Here is a 23,982-nt window from a genome sequence, read left to right as displayed (position 1 = left end):
TTATTGAATACACTCCAGGTTGGCCATTGAGATCCCAGGAAGCCAGTTACATAATACCCTTTAAAATAAACAAGAAACCCACAGGTGGTAGAGCATTCAGTTATAGGGCCCCGAAACTGTGGAAACATCTTCCAGCCAATGTTTTAGCCTTACATCAAGACTGAAGACTCATCTGTTTAGTCTCTTTCTAGACCATAGTGTTGCTGGTGTGCCATGGACATGCAATGCACAACTGTCTTTGGAAATGTCCTGCATTGCATGTCCAGTATCTGAGCACAACTGTCGTCTTGTCTTCCTGGACCAGCCCCTTCTGAGGGGCCGATGAGGCACTTTGTCCCTCCACCATGGAAGTCTAACTTGGCACAACCCTCTTCCGGGGCATCCCACCACGGAGGGCCGATGGGGCGTCCACACCCAAGGTCTGACGTGCCATTGCCACCCAAAGGCTGTTGATGGTCCAACCCCCGCACCCCCGATGGCGGGCGAGAGGCCTCCTCCAGAGGGAAGACCACAGCCAGCAGCACCGATTAAGTACTTTCTGATCTCCTTGCTGCTGTAATAACTATACTGTCTGGAGGGGAGGCAACCATTAGGCCTAGGTCTAAGCCGTGGACCCCCAGAGATTAATTTTCTCCTACATGCCATCCATAGGAGTTTTTCTCTACTCCGTGCATAAATGGTTTATTTATTTAAATGTTCACTTACTTTATTTTAGATAATGTAAACTATTTACAGGTCTATAAATATTTTACTTTATTGTATTTATGTATTATTTAATTTTGCTGTACATTTGTTGTATGTTTACCACTCTGTAAAGCACTCTGTGGCTACCCTGCGAAGGGCGCTATAAATTGATTGATTGATTGATTGATTGTTTATTCTGATCTTGCATGTATTTGTTGTTCTCAAAACTCTTTCAAAGCTCGTTGAGGACAGGCCCTCTGGTTATCACGAGATAACGTTATCTCTCGCTATCAAAGGGAACGGAAGTGTTGTCATTTTCATGAGACAATGCTAAGGCTGGGGCAGTACTGTATCAACACATTCAGTTTTATTTTCAACAAGGCTAATGCAGACAGAAATTGTTTTATGCCTTTCAATAATTGAAAGAATACACATAAAAGGAGTGGCCACCCCTTAACTGGTGACACAGGCTTTAAATAAATTAAAACGTGCAAATGTGATATAGGTGTATTTAATCAAAGTAATCAAAGTACAAAATGTAGAGTGGACTGCGACCGCTATATATGTAACCGTAAAACCATACACAAACAATTCCATGCATATCAAAAAGGACCACTGTGCGGTGATTCAGACCACTCGGACAACTCGGTCAATGTGGTGCGGACCTCGGAAATTGAACACAGATTAAATCTTAAATTAATAAATTTCAAGCAGGAATAACTATGCTAAATGGTTAATAGACTTATTCCAACCTATACCAGACTTAGTGCTTGTGCACAGTGCTTAGACTTTCAGGATGTTTGCGTCTGTAAAGTCTAAGTCTGGCAAGCTGACGTCTAAGGTTAGGCACACTGATGTGTATTCCTTCAATTATTGAAAGGCAATTTCTGTCTGTATTAGCCTTGTTGAAAATACATCTGAATGTGTTGACACAGCACCGCCCCAGTCTCAGCATTGTCTCGTGAAAATGACAACACTTCCGTTTTCTCAGATAGGGAGAGATAACGTTATCTCGTGATCATGACATAACCGCTTTTTTTTTTTCATGTCCTCAATGAGCCACCATATTCCTGGGAGTAGTGCCTACTATCGAGTAAATATTAAACCTCACTCATACTCACTACGGCGTGATGTATATTCAGCCTATAGCCTATATAAGAGGAATGCATATGCAATACATTTGGCATTAGTTTATAAAGTTTTACATGAAATGGAAAAGGTGGCCTGTATTCCTTTAAATTTTAAAGGGAGGAAATGCACTCACCAGCGGGCAAACAGCTGATTCCAGATGTGTATATCCAACAGAAGGGCAAATGTAATGCAGGTCAGTATCTGTTTATATTTATGTTAGTATACATATTCTTATTAAAATATATCCACATAACAGCAGTTTTTTACTTTACTCTTGATAGGAATACTAAAGAACAAACACGTTGCACAATGATGCAATAAAAATCATGATTTTAAAGTTTTGTTGGTTTGTTATGCAATTTCTTACTTTTTTTTACCCCCTCTATGTATAATTTTGACAGATTTATTAACAATGTTCAAGTGATATTTTGTCCAATGCTTTCCACGAGTGGTTTCAGTGTTTTTCTATTATTATATAATGTAAAAGTATTCTTAAATTGCCTAAAAAGCACAGCTGTTATTTCAGAATGGTTAAATACTACAACTGTACATTAGCAAAAGCCATTTACTCATATTTTTTTTTGGTTTTGAAATTGTATTTGTGAGAACAACTGTCACCGCCTATGGGGTGCGTAGGGGTGACATGCTCACGACCACGCCACCTCTTTTGTTTAATGAGAGAGGACCACGTTCACCCCCGTCAATTCTCTCCCCGGGCAGGCTGGACCGGACCCCAGAACACCACCCCACGGAAGGCAAGTTCACAAAAAAAGTAACAATTTATTATATATAAAACACTAAAAACCCTACCCAGAATAACAAATAAAATAAAATAAAGAAAAGACTAAGTAGAATAAATAAAACCCAATTTCCTAATATAAAACACAGAAAGCAACGTCAAAGTTTCACAGTCTCTTCTGTTCACAATAGATGACACCACGCGGAAGAATCTCCCTTCCTCTCTGAGAAAACACAAGTCTCTTTGCAGCTGGGTTGGGACTCCGTCGGCCAACTGGGACCCTAACAACTGCAGGTAGGAACAAGTATTAATAAATCTCAGATTGCACGAATTCAAATGTAATTAATAAATGTATTTTCTTCTATCCCGCAGTCACCTGTCTGCATCACAAAGACCGAAAAATAAATCACAGCAAGTCTCTAGCCCCAGGACAGGAAACGCTCTCCACAAAGCAAACCGGCAGAGGAGACCTCAACAAAGTTCAACCTCTGCAACGTGTGGCTTCTCTTTTCTAATTATTCCCATCTAAAGAATTACAACCGGGTACTTAATGCTCCGTAGCCTGCGCTGTCATCTCCAGCGATCCAATGTCCGTTGTTTCCAAAGCTTCCTTTATAATCCGTGCTTGGATAAATCTTCACCGTTCACTGCTTTCCCAGTCTTCACTCACTCTGCCAGCTGCTTCACTCCAGTACTACTGCTTGGTTCCCTTCTCCATCAGATGTCCTGCTCAGTAGTCCATTGCTCTCTCCTGAATGACCATTTCCCTGGGCTTAAATACTAAATAGAGGGATAGGGGCACAGGTAAAAGCGACCAATGAGAAAACGTGCAGGTTAGTCCATATGGGAATGTGATCCGGCAGCTTGTCCTGGGCAACAAAAGCGATGAATCAATTAACCCAATAATTAACCCAAATAACAAATTGACCATAAAAATAGAAACAATAAGGAAGACAATAGATATACACTGCTAAAAAAAATTAAGGTAACACTTAAATCACACATCGGATCTCGATGAACAAAATATATTAAAGATCAAAATCTTTACTGTACATTGTGTAATTCATTGAGAACAAAATTACGTAACAACGGTCAATGGAAACCAAAATCACCAACCGATTGAGGGCTGGATTCCAAATCAAAATAAACAATTGAAATCACAGGCTGTTCCAACTTGCGTGAATTTAATCATGGCAACTCATAATGTGACTCAGTAGTGTGTATGACCTCCACGTGCCTGTATGCACTCCCGACAATGTCTGGGCATGCTCCTGATAAGACGGCGGATGGTGTCCTGGGGGATCTCCTCCCAGACCTCGATCAGGGCATCAATGAGCTCCTGGACAGTCTGTGGTGCTACTTGGCGGCTTCGGATGCACCGATACATAACGTCCCAAATGTTCTCAATTGGATTCAGGTCTGGGGAACGTCAGGGCCAGTCAATGGCATCAATGCCTTCATCATCCAGGAACTGCCTACACACTCGGGCCACATGAGGCTGGGCATTGTCCTGCACCAGGAGGAACCCAGGGCCCACTGCAAGAGCTTAAAGTCTGATGATGGGTCTGAGGATTTCATCCAAGACTCTTTCACGTCTGTCACGTGCTCAGTGTGAACCTGCTCTCATCTGTGAAGAGAACGGGACGCCAATGGCGGACCTGCCAATTCTGGTGTTCTCTGGTGAATGCCAATCGAGCTGCATGGTGCTGGGCTGTGAGCACAGGTCCCACTAGAGGACGTCGGGTCAGAATTTGGTCAGAAACATGCACACCAGTAGCCCGCTGGAAGTCATTTTGTAGGGCTCTGGCATTGCTCCTCCTGTTCCTCCACTCACAAAGGAGCAGATACCGGTCCTGCTGCTGGGTTGATGCCCTTCTACGGCACTGGCCCGTCTCTTGGTATGCTCTTGATATTGTACTGGGAGACACAGCAAACCTTCTTGCGATGGCACGTATGGATGTGTCATCCTGGAAGAGCTGGACTACCTGTGCAACCTGAATGGGCTGCAGGTACTGCCTCATGCTACCAGTAGTGACAAGGACACTAGCAAAATGCAAAACTAGAGAAGAATCAGTCAGGAAGGATAAGGAGAGAGCAATTGTCTGTGGCCAACACCTGCAAAACCATTCCCTTTTGGGGGGTTGACTTGCTTTTACCTCTCCAGTGCACCTGTTATCACTTTAATTTGCACCAAAACAGGTGACATTGATTCACAACCGCTTAGGCTTCCTAACTAGACAGATTGATATCCCTGAAGTTTAATTGACCTGGTGTTATACTGTGATGATTACGTGTTCCCTTAATTTTTTTGAGCAGTGTATATTGAATTGTGCATATTATTTGACTAACTACAAAATGGGCATTTTATCCTTTCAAACCTTTATTTTTAGCCATATAAAAAAAAATAGCTCTAGTTCAAAAAGTTTAAAGAAATCGTTTTATGTTCAAAATGTCAATATAAAATACAATATGAAGCTGCTTATAAATTAAACAAAAAGTTATTAAAAAATGAAACTGAAAAGGTAGTTGGTATAACACCATTATAGTAATCAATCCGTGTAAGAAACATGAGTTTTGTTGCTGGAGCTAAATCCTTGACTTTTCTGAGGACTACTCTGTATATATAAACCATTTCAACAAGTGTATGTCAAATTTGTAAGACACTGAAGAATAAAACATAAGAACAAGAAGTCTGCTGTAGCTTCAGTGTAGTTTATACATATTGTTGCTAGGCATTACTGATATAGTTAATATGCTCTCTCAACAGTCCCATATCTCTCCCCATGTCCTTTCTCATCCTCTCCACTAATCTTCTACTGCCCATAGCATTTTCTCTCACTCCCCTACCTCCACAGATAAGACCACAAACACCTAAAGCGTTTACTTTTGGTTCTAGGACATGCTTGGTATTCAATTGCATTAATTTGTAATATATTAGTTTGCCTGTATTTTACACTGTGTAATCTTCATTGTATGACAATAAGTCCCCTTAGTTACAGTCTATATACAAAGTAGGTGTAGTCACTCATACGTACAGTGTAATTATGCATTATTACAAGGTACTAAATGTGTAAAAATGATAAAGAGTATATGTAAGTACACAATTGTAATTGTAGTTTTTTCTTAAATGCACATGCGATTCCCAATTTTCGAGCATCAAGTTGTCCACCCATTGGGGAATCTGCTAAGGATGCCCATGGGTAGACTACCTTTGGAGCTGTAGCAGGCATGGCCCACTGAGTGGAAATCTCGAGGCCGACCCATGCATATATCTCTCAGGAGGAGTTGGAATCCGTTGTTGAGGAAAGGGAAGTTTGGTTGCCCTGCTTAGTTTGCTGCCACCGCGACCCTCACATTGATAAGCAGGTTTGAAAATTGACACAACCATAGTCACACATTCTCAAAACATATTTCGCTTTTTTGAAATAGAACATTGGACTTTGTATTAACTTAATTACAATCTCATTTGAGTGGTTGAGCAGTATGAATGTATTAATTGCCTACTAAACAACTTTCAAAAAATCAATCCAAGGGCTCAATTACCTTTGTGAGTTACATCATGGACTGAACCTTGTAAATAAATAGGAAAGATTGTTACAGACATAGGATTTCAATGAGCAGACTGGGATACATTGACCATGCAGAACATAAGATTTTACAGCAGCATTTTAATGTTTTAATAAATACATTTTATGTTTAGTAGAAGTATGTATGTTTCAAATGATTAAACATCCAACACATGCAGCTTCAATACATAGATAGATAGATAGATAGATAGATAGATAGATAGATAGATAGATAGATAGATAGATAGATAGATAGATAGATAGATAAATAGATAGATGTAGATCCTAGAAGCTAGAGTAATCTCTGTCTCTTGGTAATATTGTTCTGAGGTGAACTCTTGAAAATGGACAGTCACAGTTTTGAATTGGTACCATACAGCAATCCAAATAACCCTTGTATAAGAAATAGAAATAGAGGCAAGTGTTATGAGCAGGCAAAATACCCTGAGCTGGGGAATCTAGGAATAGGGCCCACAATGTGCTCTTTTACATCTTTGTAAAATCTGCTAAACCTGCAGGGAAGATGGTTATTCTGGACAGTTTAGTAAATAATTGGTTAAATGCAGCATGGAACTAAACCCTGAAAAATGGCAACCCTCAAGGTCCCCTAATTTGAAGACTGGGAGTAGCCCTTTAAGTCGCAAAACGTGTGACAGGAAAAATGCCTTTATTTTTTTTATGCAAAGGATATAGTGTGATATCAGACAAATCATCAGATAAACATTTCCTGTGGTACGTGTAAATCCATCTCTATCGTTATATTGACCAAGATGTTAGAATGCTTAGTACTTTGTACATCTAATTAGCTCTCATACTTTATTGACAAAGAAGTATAAAATAATTGCATGCTCATATAAAGTTCCATGCCCATCATTCCATTTTCTAAGAAAAATATCACTTGTGTTGGTATTTTTCTATTTCAAAATTCAGAAAGTAGAAACTTGCAGATGTGCTAATCTGCAACAGCTTCTTCCACTGGTGTCAAATGTATCACTTATCTTTATCACTGACACCTTCAAAGCGAATGCAGGCTCAAACCCAGATAAAAACAACAACAAAAAACAAACAAACGGTCACTCTAAAACAGCATCATTTCTGTTCCTTTAAACTTTTATTGAAACATGATCTATTGTTTTATAAATAATTTTGTGAAACCTTTGTAACTCTTGCATATCATTAGATCTGGAGTGGACACCAGATTAGCTAGATGATCTTACCTGTAGATTTAAATAATTACTATCAATAAGATGTCATGCATGTTCTCATTTATTCTCCTCCCTTGCCCTCCAGTGGTGGAACCAACAAACTGATTGGTTCAGTTTGAACCATGTTTCACCATGTTTTGGCACCATCTAAAACTACATATTGCAACAGTACCTGAATCTACCACTTGTCTCTCGACTTGCACACCACACATTGTTTCTAACCAATAGCTTGTCCAATCTTGCACCATGTTTTGGCACCATCTAAAACTACATATTGCAACAGTACCTGAATCTACCACTTGTCTCTCGACTTGCACACCACACATTGTTTCTAACCAATCTGCACTATTTCAATTAATGACAAGATCTATTTGCTATTAACGCATACTATGTTGTGATAATTTGCAATATATTTAATATATTCTACTGTATTTTCCCCCACTGACTACCTTACTGCATAATGTTGTGATTTACATTTACATCTGGGTGGTAGCTGTGCATTTGACACACTGGAAAAGAAGTGAAACAACCTTAAACGAAACAGGAAATCAGACACTTTGCATAGTCCAAAGAGAATACATGTTTCACAGATTTATAAACTGGTACAGTAAATAATTATACCTGTTTAGCACATGTTTGATTTCAATAGGAAACATTGATTGAGTATTAAGGCCAGAATAGCAGACTGAGAGAGGTACAGTGTACAGTGTGCTTACTGCAGCATTTATTTTTTCCACAAGGGGCCTCCATTGGTTTTAGATACACATGACCCATAGCAAAGGTGAAGATACATTTTAATTCTTGAATGTGAACATTTGTGTTCATATTATCTTGAGGTAGTGCTACTGGCTTTTGTGTACATAGCCACATTTCTTGGAAGACATAGAGGGTGTAAAAGAGATTTCTAGGCCTGCAGACTTTAAGAGGACATTTGAAAATGTCTTGTGTTTTCTAAAGACTGTACAAAGTACAATAATACAGCTTGCAAATAATCATGTTTAAATGGCATTGATTTTGAATGAGTGATTTACAACAACAACAACAACAACAACAACAACAACAACAACAACAGAAATATCTGCATTCATTTCCAAATTCATCAAATAGTTCAAATAATAATTAAACTTTTTCCATCGATTTTACCCATCTGAGTACATATACTTAGACTATAGTAGATGTCACAGGTCTACCATTATCCCTTGTTATCTACACCTCACTCAACCAAAAGGTTTGCAAGATCTTCAAGTCGGTGAGGATGTTCGAAACCACAGCATTTATTTCCTGTTTCTGAATTATGACGTGCCCTTTTTTTGGGGGGTGGGGGGGGGGCCTTCAAATCACAAGACCTTTCAAAGGAACACTGTCTTTAATTTATTTTAATGCGAATTGAATCTGACTGATGAAAAACATGGGTTTCAAAAATATCAAATAAACACTGCTTAGAGAATTGGAACAATCAACTATAATTTGTTGCTGTAGGAGTGGATAATCATCTCTGTGGTTTCTTCGACTCTGATTTGTACTTAGTATGTTTATTTAGCTCTTATTGTTTTGAGCTCATTTAAAGTTGCAGGCCCCTTACACCATTTTCTTTCTTTCAAAATCCAGAATGTAGAAACTTACAAATGTGTTTATCCACAACAGCTTTTTCCACTGGTGTCAAACTTGACTTATCACTTGGCCTCGCTTTTTTTGTTTTTTTGGTTGCAGTTCTCACTCTCATTCTCAAAAAATGTTACAGCTACAGCTTTATAATAGTAGTTCCACATATGTACTTTTAGGGACTTTATCTTTAGGGACTTTATCTTTTTAAAAATAACTTCTTACTGATGCATTTAATGTGTTGATTTATTTTATTTTGTATGCGTTTCATTGACTGTATCCTGAGCAAGAACTGCATCCAGAATCTTTTTTACATATAACACAGTGTGTCCATGCTGGTAAATAATTCATGACAATATAGGTAAAGCCCAGACATATTTAAGTAGGTTATGACTTATTATAGTTTCAAACAGTTTTGGTTTGTGTTTGAATATAAATTGTTATACAGTAATACCACTTAAGTAGTCATGAACATTTTAGCATGAGGTAAACAAAGCCATTGATGTTAGTATGACTGTGTATAACTATTGCCATGTGATTTGATAACCTTAAAGTAGTGGTTTTCAAACTGGTCCTGGAGTACCTTGTGCTCTGCTGTTTTTTGTTCCAACTGAGGTCTTAATTGCTTAATTTAGTAGTATATTGCTTTGTTAGTTCAATGAAGGATTAAATTAAGAAATTAAGAACAAGGTTGGAAAAAATTCCAGCAGGACACGGGGTCCTCCAGGACTGGTTTGAAAACTACTGCAACACAAAAGAGCCTTGATTAATTAAATGTGAAATGGCCACCCTAGAGAAAAGATATAAATATAAATGTGTTTTTCTATTTTTGCAGTGTGGGAATATATCTATTAACAAATAAACATTTTCCGACAGAATGATACTGGTTGGACACCTCCCGTTCTGCTGTCGAGTGTATTATCAGAGTTAAACTGACTTAACACCACCTGTGACATCACTGAGTCAGTGTAGCCAGAGCAGACAAGACAACTCAGCGGTGACCTGCTCAGCTTCGTGTCAGATTTACGTATCCTTCAAAATTGTGTTGAACATTTTTTGTACACTCTGTGGACAGGGTATAAAATAATATGATGCAACTGGAGAGGTTAAAGTGAGCAGAAGTGGACTTCTAAGCAGAGTTATGGGCATTTTACTAGCTTATCACTTGAGCAAAATGTGCTTTGCCACTGAGGCAAATGCAGCTAATAAGATATAAATAGTTTCAACTTTTGTAGCCGACCACTTAACCACACTTTGTCTTGAAGGGCCTGTTGTCTGGGTGACATTTTCTGAGCACACTTTGCAAATCTGCTTTAAAGCAAAAACAGGATGTGCTGGGTATACGCTATATGTACCTGTCATAGTTAAAAAAAGAAAAAAAAAAAAGAAAAACATATCAATGCCTACTAACACTTTTAGCTAATTTCAATGATTCTATATTTAAAGAACATTATGATAAATGAGTGGACTATTGTGCTTGCTTGGTTATAAGTAGCTCACTGTTCTGAGAACTTAACCATATTACTTTTAAAAGCATCCCAGTGAATCACCTTCAATGACATGGCTGGGTAAGACACTCACCATTCCTTGTGTTAATACAGTATTTTTCAGATTACTAAACGTAGGGTTTAACCTTTCAGTGTGCTCTCTATTTGACAATATAAAATAAAATAACAAACTGTCTGTCCAGCTCATACATTCCTAAAGGAAATGGATCTCTGTCTTCACACTATGACAAGAATATCAAGGAAGATACTGAAGTGAACTGGGACTGCTGTGTGGCATGGAGGGGCTGCAGTATGTGTGTCTGTCAGCTCCTCCCCTGCTCAACACTCAAAAACTCGGCAGCAATCAACCCCCCACACATACAGAGTCTTCATTCTCATCAATGATCTGTCATCTTTACAAATTCTGTATAGGCTGTGTTCACTGGTACATAAATGAGATCCACCCACCACTATTTATTAAACCAAACAAATGATCCAATAACATTGTTTCAAATGAAGGCTGTGGATACAACCGCGTGCTGAAAATTGGTCAAACTAACTTCCCTTGACTAGAACTGTAATTCAAATCAGTCATTCTTTTAGGAAAGAAAGCACTGATGATGCCATAGCATGAACAGTTCACCAGAAGAGGGAGTTGCTACCCTGTTGCTACTAATGTATTGTTTACTGCATTGACTGCATGGCTTCTTATAATGTAACAAATGTATGACAGACAGCAATGCTTGCACAGTATATACAGTGGCTCTCAAAAGTATTCAAACATGAAATCAGAACGGATTTAATCAGGAGTTTTTGATCAACACAGAACATGTCCATAATGTTAAAGTGAAAAATATATCTGCAAATTGTTCTAAATTAATTACAAACACAAAACAGAAAATACTTGAATGCTTTCATGTTGTAACACAATTAAATGTGGAACTGTCCAAAGGGGGTGAATACTTTTGAGAGCCACTGTAAAACCCTAATCTTGGTTGAACATTTGGGCTCACCTCACTTGATTGGGGTCCTTTAAGTTAGGTTAGAGATAAATTCAATTAATTATTTTGTTATGAATATAGCTGTATATTAAAAATACATAGATATTCATACATACATTCTCTGAGAATAAAATTGCTAAAGTAAGATCACACAAGACCATGCTTCCTTATGAATGTTGATTCACTGATAAAACACATACATTAATTAAATTGAGCCACAGAAAAGAAGAAGTAAGAACGGTTAGTTCTCTGTTTCATTGTATTAGGTGTATTCTATGTAAAAGCCGTACAGGATCTACATTACCTCATAATACCCTTTTCATAATATGCTTTTCAGAGTAGTAGGAAGGTCAGTAGAAATGAAACTGTAAAACTGGTGTTCATGACTGTGCTGCCACAATGTCAAGACACTGCTTTGCATTTCTGACCATATGTAAGTAGTCATTCATTATTATTGTTGACCACAGTTGGTGCTAGTCCACTCAATATCACAGATCTATTTACCAACTGTGTTGAAAGGTGGAAATTACAATATGTAGATGTATTAAAATTAAAAAAGAAAACAAAGCTGACACTAAAATAGCATTTCACCCTATTAGCATGGGCAAATGGAGAACTTAAAAGAGCAGGGACCTTTAAGGGATTGCTCATAAAGGAAGGTTTTTCTACTACAAAGTCACAGACTTTTTAAAATAAACAAAGTTTGCTACAAACGTTAATTATAAACAATTTGTTTCATTTGTTTCTTGTAGTAATCTAACAATGCAATAAATGATGTGTAATGACTAAAATAGATGTAATGTAATTATCTGGGCTTGGGGGAGGGTATTATGCATGGTGGGAACTATTTACTTACTAATTTATTAATACTGTGTTGGTGTGATATCAAAACTAAGATAAATAGTGATTAACTGAAAACACAAAAGCCACAGCTCAACCCAGATAGCAAATTCTTACATGTAATGCACAAAAAACAGCTGCATACATATACATAATAGAGGATGGATGCAATACTTCTTAAAATGTGTTAAGAAACCATCACCATAACACACCACCTAACTTGGTCACATGGAGTAAAATTGCTGCATTTCACCAAGTCCCTGCTATGGTAAGTAACTGATTATCTGTTCTGATCATGTTGATAAAAATATATATGATTGTATATATCATTATATAAAATTAGAATCACATTCAAAACAATGGCCCCAGGACCATTTAGCTGACAGAAAATATCTAACCTGACAACTACAATCTAACCATATTGACAAACAAACAAAACAATAATAATAATAATAATAATAATAATAATAATAATAATACTAATAATAATAATAATAATAATTATATTAGTCAAAATGGACAAAACATTTTGTATGAATTCCACCTGTTTTTTGTTTTTGTTTGCTTGGTTGTTTTCCTTCTGCCCCGTAAGGGTAAACTGTTACATTTTTCTCTTGTGTCTATAAATAAAATTGTGGAGTATTTACCAAACATATTAACTGATCATATGTATCTATTCTCTATTTTACGTATTTTTGTTAGTTTTTCCCAGCAAGTTTTTTACTTGTTATTCCTTGGCTGAATATTGTATGATTTGTGTACCATTTTAGAAACATTTGTCCTCCCACTTGTATGAAAGAGTAATGGATGGAAACCAGTTTGTTTCATATAAGACTGGGAACAGAAAACAGGAAGCAGGCTGGGGTTTACTTCTGAACTGACTCAGTATATTTCCACTAAAAGAACCATCTTTCCTGAGATTTTGTTGTTTAACAATGCAACATCAAAAGTAACATCAGAGCAACCACAGATTCAGAGCGGTTTAAGCCAATAGCCTGACACTACTTGTTATTAATACTTGATACTCTGTTTTATAAATATAAAAAACAAACAAGCATAATTAAGTAATACATAAAACATGTGTAGCAAATAAAATAATCATTCACTTATTGTGATCAGGAATATAAATACATGTACAGTGAGGGAAAAAAGTATTTGATCCCCTGCTGATTTTGTACGTTTGCCCACTGACAAAGAAATGATCAGTCTATAATTTTAATGGTAGGTGTATTTTAACAGTGAGAGACAGAATAACAACAAATAAATCCAGAAAAACGCATTTCAAAAAAGTTATAAATTGATTTGCATGTTAATGAGGGAAATAAGTATTTGATCCCATATCAATCAGCAAGATTTCTGGCTCCCAGGTGTCTTTTATACAGGTAACGAGCTGAGATTAGGAGCACTCTCTTAAAGGGACTCTCCTAATCTCAGCTCGTTACCTGTATAAAAGACACCTGTCCACAGAAGCAATCAATCAATCAGATTCCAAACTCTCCACCATGGCCAAGACCAAAGAGCTGTCCAAGGATGTCAGGGACAAGATTGTAGACCTACACAAGGCTGGAATGGGCTACAAGACCATCGCCAAGCAGCTTGGTGAGGAGGTGACAACAGTTGGTGCGATTATTCGCAAATGGAAGAAACACTAAATAACTGTCAGTCTCCCTCGGTCTGGGGCTCCATGCAAGATCTCACCTCGTGGAGTTTCAATGATCATGAGAATGGTGAAGAATCAGCCCAGAACTACACGGGAGGATCTTGTTAATGATCTCAAGGCAGCTGGGACCATAGTCACCAAGAAAACAATTGGTAACACACTACGCAATGAAGGACTGAAATCCTGCAGCGCCCGCAAGGTCCCCCTGCTCAAGAAAGCACATGTACAGGCCCGTCTGAAGTTTGCCAATGAACATCTGAATGATTCAGAGGAGAACTGGGTGACAGTGTTGTGGTCAGATGAGACCAAAATCGAGCTCTTTGGCATCAACTCAACTCGCCGTGTTTGGAGGAGGAGGAATGACCCCAAGAACACCATCCCCACCGTCAAACATGGAGGTGGAAACATTATGCTTTGGGGGTGCTTTTCTGCTAAGGGGACAGGACAACTGCACCGCATCAAAGGGACGATGGACGGGGCCATGTACCGTCAAATCTTGGGTGAGAACCTCCTTCCCTCAGCCAGGGCATTGAAAATGGGTCGTGGATGGGTATTCCAGCATGACAATGACCCAAAACACACAGCCAAGGCAACAAAGGAGTGGCTCAAGAAGAAGCACATTAAGGTCCTGGAGTGGCCTAGCCAGTCTCCAGACCTTAATCCCATAGAAAATCTGTGGAGGGAGCTGAAGGTTCGAGTTGCCAAACGTCAGCCTCGAAACCTTAATGACTTGGAGAGGATCTGCAAAGAGGAGTGGGACAAAATCCCTCCTGAGATGTGTGCAAACCTGGTGGCCAACTACAAGAAACGTCTGACCTCTGTGATTGCCAACAAGGGTTTTGCCACCAAGTACTAAGTCGAAGGGGTCAAATACTTATTTCCCTCATTAACATGCAAATCAATGTATAACTTTTTTGAAATGCATTTTTCTGGATTTTTTTGTTGTTATTCTGTCTCTCACTGTTAAAATACACCTACCATTAAAATTATAGACTAATCATTTCTTTGTCAGTGGGCAAATGTACAAAATCAGCAGGGGATCAAATACTTTGTTCCCCCACTGTATTTAAATTACTAAGGGATGTTGAGATTAAGTTGATTTACATCTTGTGCAAATATCTAAAGTTCAAAATAAATAAAGGAAGCATTTAAAATCAGGCTGAATAAATGTATTTTCAAAAGTGTGACTGTTGATCAGAGTTAAAGTATTTATATGCTTTTGATTGTGAAGATTCTATATTGTGAATGCCTTTGCTTTTGACTGAATAAGTAGTATTGATATTATAAATAAGTAATTCAACATTATTAAAACATAATTTATTATAGATTAAGCTATAACTCACCACAGGTGAGTTACTCAATTTTTTTTTTTAGTTTTATGGAAATTGTATTTGCATATGACATACTTGTGTATATTTATTACATATGTATGTTACGTTAAACATATGTTTAAATATGTATTACAACTAATATATTTCATATATATTATATAATATGTATTAAGTACAGACTGGTCACAAAATAAAATAAAAACATAAAGTGTTGGGTGTTATAGTAAGGTGTTGGGCCACAACGAGCAGCCAGAACAGCTTCAATGCTCTTGGCACAGATTGTATGAGTCTCTGGACTCTACTGGAGGGATGAACACCATTCTTCCAGAAGATATTCCCTCATTTGGTGTTTTGATGATGGTGGTGGAGAGCGCTGTCTAACACGTCGGTCCAAAATCTCCCAAAGGTGTTCAGTTGGGTTGAGATCTGGTGTCCATAGCATATGATTCACATTATTTTCATACTCATCAAACCATTGTCATCCTGGAAGAGACCACTCCCATCAGGATAGAAATGTGTCACCATAGGATAAAGGTGATCACTCAGAATAACTTTGTAATGATTTGCAGTGACCCTTCCCTCTAAGGGGACAAGTGGACCCAAACCATGCCAGGAAAATGCCCCCCCACAGCATAACAGAGCCTCCGGACCCCCTCACTGTAGGGGTGAAGCAGTCAGGCCTCTACCGTTCTCTTGGTGTCACCACACATGCACTCCAGTTGTCCAGAACACGAGCCAGTTGAGCATCTTTGTGACTGAAGCTCCTGCCATTCGTGCCCCAATAATGACCCCTCTTTCAAAGCCACTTAGATCCTTTCCTCTTGCCATCTTGATCCAAAATTGAGGTCAGCCGGGTCTGCTCAGCATTTGTATACATGCCACACAGCATGATAGGATGTAAATTGCTTAATTGTATCATGCAGTACACCTGTTTGGAGGCATCTGCATTCATTATGTTCCTCCACTCATTTATTCAGGTTTTTTATTTTATTTGTCACCCGTCTGTGTATTAACAGACAATCAAAACACCTTTAAATGTTCATGTCCTATAATACATAGTACAAAACAAAATAATATAAAAAATTGAGTATAGTATAAATATATGTTTTGTTACGGTGTATAACATTGATACCTTATTGGCAGTTAGTCATTTTTGCAGACACTACTTATTGGGCTTTATACTGGTTTTCTTCAATACAATTTTTATACATTCTTATTGAATTGTACTGCATAACAAACTATTCATGCATCACATTTGTTTTAGTGTAAACAATTCACATTGAATAAAGGATAAAGAACATACATGGGGTCTTAAAAAAGAGAAACAAAGTCTGAACCTGAAGGAAAGGATTGTATCATGTTTCTCAAATGCATGCAAAACACCATCTTGCTGGAGTGTTCAGGTAGAGACTTTCAGAGCTGAAGATATGTAGTTCAGAAGTTGTATAATGCCTGAAATGTTGCTTTAAATTTCCTCTCTTCACAGCTGACAGAAACAGAGGACAGCCCCCAAGGATCTGGACTACTCTCATGTGAACCATTACTACCATTCATACAGAATGAGTATGACATCATGGATAAACACTTCCGAGTATGAGGATTATTCAGAAATGGATGGCTATTTGGATTCTGCTCCTTGTTTATATGAAAAACATGGGTCTTCCTTTCTCCCACAGTTGTACTCTCTGTTTGTTGTGGTCGGGGTCATTGGAAACGCTCTTGTTCTTTGGGTTCTGCTCCTGCGTGTAAAGTTGAGAAGCATGACTGATGTCTGTCTCCTTAACTTGGCCATTGCTGACTTGCTGTTTGTCTTCTCCCTTCCCTTCCTTGCGCACTATGCCCGAGATGAGTGGATCTTCGGGGATGCCATGTGCAAAATAATCCTCGGGTCGTACCACATTGCGTTCTACAGTGGGATCTTCTTCATTACGCTAATGAGTATAGACAGATATCTGGCCATAGTCCATGCAGTGTATGCTTTGAAAGCCAGAACCCCACTGTACGGGGCGATTGCAAGCACTGTCATCTGGATAGTTAGCTTTTTGGCCTCATTTCCTGAGATCATACACAATGCAGTCAAGAATGAAAATGATAAAACATGTAGTCCACAGTACACCACCACTGAGCAGAGTAAGAATCTGAGAGTGTTTGGCATTATTAAAATGAATGTTCTGGGCCTACTGATTCCTTTAAGCATTATGGTATTTTGCTATGCAATGATTATACGAAGATTACTCACTTGCAGGTCTTCCAAGAAGCAGACCATCAGACTTGTAGTGTTGGTTGTTATAGTGTTTTTCTTTTGCTGGACTCCATATAATATTGCTGCTTTTTTTAAGGCTATGGAGATTACTGGCATTTACAGCGGCTGTGAGTCCAGTAAGAGGATACAACTCAGTCTTCAAATCACTGAGGCTGTGGCCTATTCTCACAGCTGTTTAAACCCCATCGTTTATGTTTTTGTGGGTGAGAAATTCAAGAGGCATCTCTTTAAACAATTAAACCACTTCCCTTGTGTAAACTATAACAAATTAACAACCAATGTGACTCCAACCGCACACTCTGCTGATATACAGCCAACTAAAATGTCTGATAATTCTATGATCTATCTATGAATAAAATTGATTCATGCTTGTGGACATGTGGGTGGGGGAGGGGGGGTGTCACGTGAAACCTGTACAGAGCCAGTATCAAAAGTAGATACATTATGTTATTTATTTTTAAAAAGAATCAGAGTGTTTTTTGTTTGTTAATAGAGTATTACATTTTACATGATGTTAAGACCATGATGTTAAGAGTGTTGTTATAAGGTTATTTCCATACCGAATTATCTCTTTTGTTTTTGAGGTTGAGGTTATAATTAGCTGACATTTTTTAATTAGTTGATGAATAAATGTGTTTTATTGTGCATGTGTGTGGGTAGGGGTGTCTTTGGTAGGTTAAATGTATTCATTGTTTATGGGTGAGGGTGTTACTTTGTTGTTCTTTCCCTTTTCATTCATGCAAGAATGGATGCACAGAGGGTTGTGTTTATATGTTTATATCAGTTCGTTTGTAACCTTTATGGCCTTTGTTATTTGTCTTTTTGTTAGGAAAAGGTAGAGTAGGTCCAGGAAGACTTTACATTCCATTTTTTTTTGGTTTGTCTAAAGATTATTATTATTATGATGATTATTATTATTATTATTATTATTATTATTATTATTATTATTATTATTATTATTAAACACCATGCAGTGCGTTGATGATCATCCAGCGGACCCCACTGTGACTTGCGCAGGACCACATAGACAATGGGTCTGATGTGCTTGATAACCGATTCAATGCATATGTGGTTTTAATACTCTTCTCACTGTGTGTACAATGGTATAAATGTTTGGTTTATTAATGTGTTTTGTAATGTTTCATACTGTTCTCAATATATATCATTGGTATTTGTGTCTGGCATTCTTCTTATTTTACTTTACATGGTGTTGACTGTTATTTATAGGTTATGCAATAAATAACGTGTCTAATAAGTGGGACCTTTAAAGTGGAGTAAAGTGTTGTATGGAAATGCAGAATTGTTTTGATGTTTGTTTAATTCATGTGCATTGCAATGTTTCAAATGAAAAAGTGTTTATTGAAAATAATAAATCTGCTATTGTTTTCCTAATTTCGGCTTTATTGATTTAATGGTTGAAGAACTGCATGTCTTTCCCTGTGTGTCTGTGTAAACAAGGTCACTGTCTCACTGTGCTATGGTAATGTGCTATAGGTTAACCCTCATACCTAGAAGAACAGGGTCTGATAAGAACCAGTTTTCACCAGCAATTTGGGCTAGATACATCATATAAACCCCCCTTATATTAAACATTACGTATGCCTTAATTCTCCCCGGTTTGACAATATATGGGTCTTCCTGAGCAGTTGTCAGGCAGAAACCAAACTTACGCTCATCACAGGACAGACATATGGGTCCTGTAATCTTTCTCTCCTGTCTGGTCTGCATAAAAGTGCCTGTAGTTTGTAACTTCCCTAAGACTGTTCTTGAGATCGCCTCTCGAATCTCTTCCTTGCAGCTGCTTATAATAAAAACCCTTTGATTGGAAGTGCATCTTTCTGGATTTCTGCGACTCTTCAATGGTAATAAAAATAATTATCAAATAAATCTGTGTAAGTTTTAACTTAAAGTGATCAATTGTGAAAAACTGTCATTCGATATCATGTTGTTATGTTACCTGTACTGGGTTAAATGTAACTGTTAACAGAAGGTTCCTAGAGCGGTAACACTACAATAAGTACCCCATATCAGACATTAACTAATTTGTTAGTTAACATTAACTATTGCATCAACATGTCATGAAAAGTAATGTTTTGGTAATGGTAACTAATTAATTAACGACTGCATTAATTCAGGTATTGGTTTGTGTGAATATTCTAAGGCAGTAACTAAGGTGAACAAATGGCTTACTTAACATGAATAAACATTACTCATTTCAAGGACTAAATGATTTAGATGTTTGTTAATCCTAAGATTGTCAAAATAGTCACCAGATTTTCCACAATGAATGTAATGATCTTATGAAATAACATTAAATACCTTTGTTAACATAAAGGAAAATATTGATATGTTTTGATAATTTTACTAAACATGATCAGTGCTTATTCATGTTAACTAATTCATCAGCAAATGGCTTATTAGATGTTTTCTGGGACCTTTGTGCATTACGGTTAATGAGATAATTAATATTTAAGAGGAATTATTATATTCTCACAAGAAAGTAGGCACATAGAAAAACGTGTAGCCCTCAAGGCCTTGTACGTCCATGTGCCAGAACATGAACAGGAAGCTTACCTACAGCCAACATAAACCCCTCCCACTGGGCAAGCTTAAAACCCAGAGCCCCAGCACATGTAATTTAAGTAAGTGGTGCAAATACCAAGGTATAGGCCTATTTGATCACCATTTCACTGGCTGGGTTTAACAATTTAAATTAAGGTTGCACTACTGGAAATTGGAGAAAAAAATCTACGATATCTAACTGTTGTCAGAGGCAGGAAGGTGAGGTCTGTGTGATAGAATCAGAGAATGGAAACATTAACAACACTCTGCAGGTAGCAAAGTCTTGAATGACGCTAGAGATAGGGCTACCTATTTCACTCTCTGCATAGGACAAAATGTATCCAAATAACCCATAGAGGTACAGATGAATTGGCAGACCCTGTATGCAGTGCCTGAACCATCTCACAACTGTACCATAGTACCTACATTGCAGATGTTGTTAGGTAAGAAAATAAAGAAGTTACATTTTGCAATTGGGGATGAAATTGTGGTTTAACGCTGTTGTGTGAATACAAAAAATGGTCACTTTACATTCACTAATTTAATTGAATTGATTCAACAAGTAGAATATCATAAAGATACATTTACCTTTTTCAGGGCAAGTTTTAAAATATTTTCTGAAAGCTACATCAACTTGTATGTAAGGCTCAGAAGGTAGTGCCCTAAACATGGATCATAGAAAGCTTTAGAGGTAATACTTTACAATAAGATACAGTAATTCCTCTTGACTTAATATATGAACACCATAGGATTTAAACATCAAAACCTCATGATCATCATCTGAGTTCTGAGGTTGAGCACATGAATCCGCACTTACCCTAACCCTGTTATACATGTTATTAACATAAGAACTCAGATTAAGTGCATGACATATTCATGTGTATATCCTGCGGTATTCATATATGAATTGATGAGGAATCACGATACCTTATTGCAGAGGTCGGCAACCTTAGGCACGTGTGCCACTATTGGCACCCTGAGGGAAAATCAATGGCATGCCAAGCACATGCAGATGAATGTTATATTTATTACAAAATTATAATTAATTTGTTTAGTTTAAGAAATGTTTAAGTCCTACGGATAATACATTAAGGATGCTTTCCTCTCTAACACAGATGTTTTATTGATGGCTTGCCTAAGAAATAGACTATCAAATCTAGAATCAAAGGTATTCCCATGTCAGCCAGAACTGTTCAGTGACGCATAGAAGAAATGGCAGAAAATGTAAGTGGGCAGCAAACAGCTGGATTGAAAGATGCAATGTTAGTGTTAGTGTTAGTGTTAAATAAATGTTGCCTAAAACCAATGACGGACACAACACAAGGTGAAGACATTGCAAAAGCCTTTATTGAGCATTTTGAGGAGCAAGGGGTTGACGTAGGAAAAATTTTTGCAATGATGACAGATGGTCGGCCATGGTCGGCAAACAGAAAGGAGCTGTCAAATGAATTGAGGAAAAAGTGGGTCACCCCATAATTAAATTACAAATGATACACAGAGAAAACCTTTGTGCAAAAATGTCAAATTCAGATCTAAATGAAGTTATGGTTACAGTTGTGAAGATTGTTAATTTCATAGTTAAGTGATCTTCCCTCACGCATCGACAGTTCCTGTCCCTTCTCGAGGAAATGGACTGCACATACAAAGATATTCCTCTCCACTCGGCGGTAAGGTGGCTAAGCTGTGGTAAAGTTTTGGAGAGGTTTGTTGGCTCCTTTGACAGTATTAAAGCCTTCCTGGCTGAAAAAGGCCAAGTCTACTCTGAACTCGAAGATGAGACGTGGGTTTTGAAACTTATGTTTCTCACTGATATCACAGGCCAGTTCAACAAGCTAAATCTCCGACTTCAAGGTGCAGAACAAACCGCTTTGAACATGTTCAAAACATGGGCTGCGGTTGTTGACAAGCTAGCAATCTTGTCAAGGGATATTACTACCTCCACATTCCGATATTTCAAACATGTACGGGAGCTGTCCACGCAGCACAGCATTAACACGGGTGAGATATCCAAATACATTTCTGAACTTGAATCGGAGTTCACAACACTATTTGGGGACTTTCGAAATTATGTGCCCTTGTTCTCTTTTTTTGATTAAGCCTGAAAGCTTCGATGGACACGAATTCAATGAATCTGATAGAGTGGATGGATACACGGGACATGGAAATGCAGCTAATTGAGTTCAAGAGTTCAGCACTGTGGATGTCAAAATTTGCAGAACTGCACAAAGAGTTGGAAACCACAGCAATGCACAATCAAGGATCTTGCATTTTCACATGCTGGACATCATTGCCAGAGAAATTCTGCTGTCTCAAAAGAGTTGCTTTGGCTTTGCTGAAGGTCTTCGGGTCGACATACCTCTGCGAGCAAATATTCTCGCACATGAACAGTGCGCTCTGCCCTTCTCGCAATCGCTTGAGTGTTGATCACTCCGAAGCATGTTTGCAACTTAAGGTGACGCACTACACTCCCAAGATAATGGAGCTCAGCAAAGGAAAACAGGACCAGGGCTCACATTAACTGGTATTCATGTTTACCTGTTTTTATTTTGCATTTGCCTACACGGGGCCCTGTTGGTTTTCTCTAACACATGTGAAAAGCAGCATTAGATCGTGAAGCCAGTAATATTTGTGTCCCATACACTTGCTGCTATGATTTTTGTTCTCAGGAATGATTATTTTTTTCTGTATGCATGTATAACAGTTTCAATCTATTTGAGACTTTTATTTTAACATAGCTCCATTGGTAAACTCAACATAAATGTCAATGTTCTGTTCAAAACAGATTTGGAAAGGAGCCTTTGATCACTGATTTAATAATAATGTAATGTTCAATGCTGTTTTGCTGCTTTGTGTCCTCAAAAATAAAAATGATATTCAAAAATGTTGTTGCTGTTATGCGTGTTATGCATATGAACAGTTTAAATCTACTGAACAATTATATTGTTGATATGGCACAGTGATTGACAAGAAAAAAATGAAATGGCACATCATATCAAAAAGGTTGCCGACCCCTGCCTTATTGTAAAGTGTGACTGCTTTGGAAATGAAGGCTCAACATACCACTGATCAACATAAGAACATAAGAAAGTGTCCAAATGAGAGGAGGCTATTCGACAAATCGTGCTCATTTGGTGTCCATTATTAAGTAAGTGATCCAAGGATACTATCCAGTATTTTTAAATGTTCCCAAATCTTCAGTTTCAACCACATCACTGGGGAGTTTATTCCAGATTGTGACGCCTCTCTGTGTGAAGAAGTGTCTCCGTTTCCGTTTTGAATGCCTTGAAGCCCAATTTCCATTTGTGTCTCCGGGTGTGTGTGTCCCTGCTGATCGGGAAAAGCTCCTCTGGTTTGATGTGGTCGATGCCTTTCATGATTTTGAAGACTTGAATCAAGTCCTCTGTTCCAGGGAAAAAAGGTTCAGTTCCCTCAGTCTCTCAGTAGGACATTCCCTTCAAACCTTCAAAGTCTGGTTGCTCTCCTCTGAACTGCATCTAGACCAGCGACTAACTAGTGCATTGTACAGTCTGAACATGACTTCCCTTGTTTTAAATTCTACACTTTAGACAATATACCCTAGCATTCTGTTTGCATTTTTAATTGCTTCCCCACATTGCTTGAATGGGGAAAGTGATGAATCCACATTAACTCCTAGGTCTTCTATTTCTATAGTGTAATTATAGTGGATATTTGTATTACCTGCATTTTATAGTCTGTGTTACTGTCATCAAAAACTAAATATTTTCATCATAATTTTAGTCGACACTGAAAACGCAGCCACCTGCCATTTTCCACACTTACCCTTCAGTATGCTTTCATCTGCGCCAGTGGACCCCTGTCATAGTGAAGACTTATGGGTGCTCTGAAACCCCCCTGACCTCCACATGGTTAGAGAACTCCCAAGAATGGAT

At 37.9% G+C, this 23,982-nt stretch overlaps 1 protein-coding gene across 1 annotated transcript; it reads left to right on the top strand.

Annotated features, from left to right (window-relative positions):
* The first annotated feature begins 16,733 nt into the window (after window positions 1–16,733).
* Window positions 16,734–19,165, top strand: LOC136713951 (C-C chemokine receptor type 1). The gene has a single exon (XM_066691205.1). The coding sequence runs from the start codon at window positions 16,806–16,808 to the stop codon at window positions 17,859–17,861; it is 1,056 nt and encodes a 351-aa protein (XP_066547302.1). The 5' UTR covers window positions 16,734–16,805; the 3' UTR covers window positions 17,862–19,165.
* The last annotated feature ends 4,817 nt before the right edge of the window (window positions 19,166–23,982 follow it).

Source organism: Amia ocellicauda, chromosome 18 (assembly GCF_036373705.1).
Source record: "Amia ocellicauda isolate fAmiCal2 chromosome 18, fAmiCal2.hap1, whole genome shotgun sequence".
NCBI lineage: Eukaryota > Metazoa > Chordata > Actinopteri > Amiiformes > Amiidae > Amia > Amia ocellicauda.
This window is presented reverse-complemented; position numbering and strand designations above follow the sequence as displayed.

Coding starts and splice junctions, on each gene's coding strand:
- LOC136713951 (XM_066691205.1), top strand. CDS start 16,806: ATGAGTATGACATCATGGATAAACACTTCCGAGTATGAGGATTATTCA.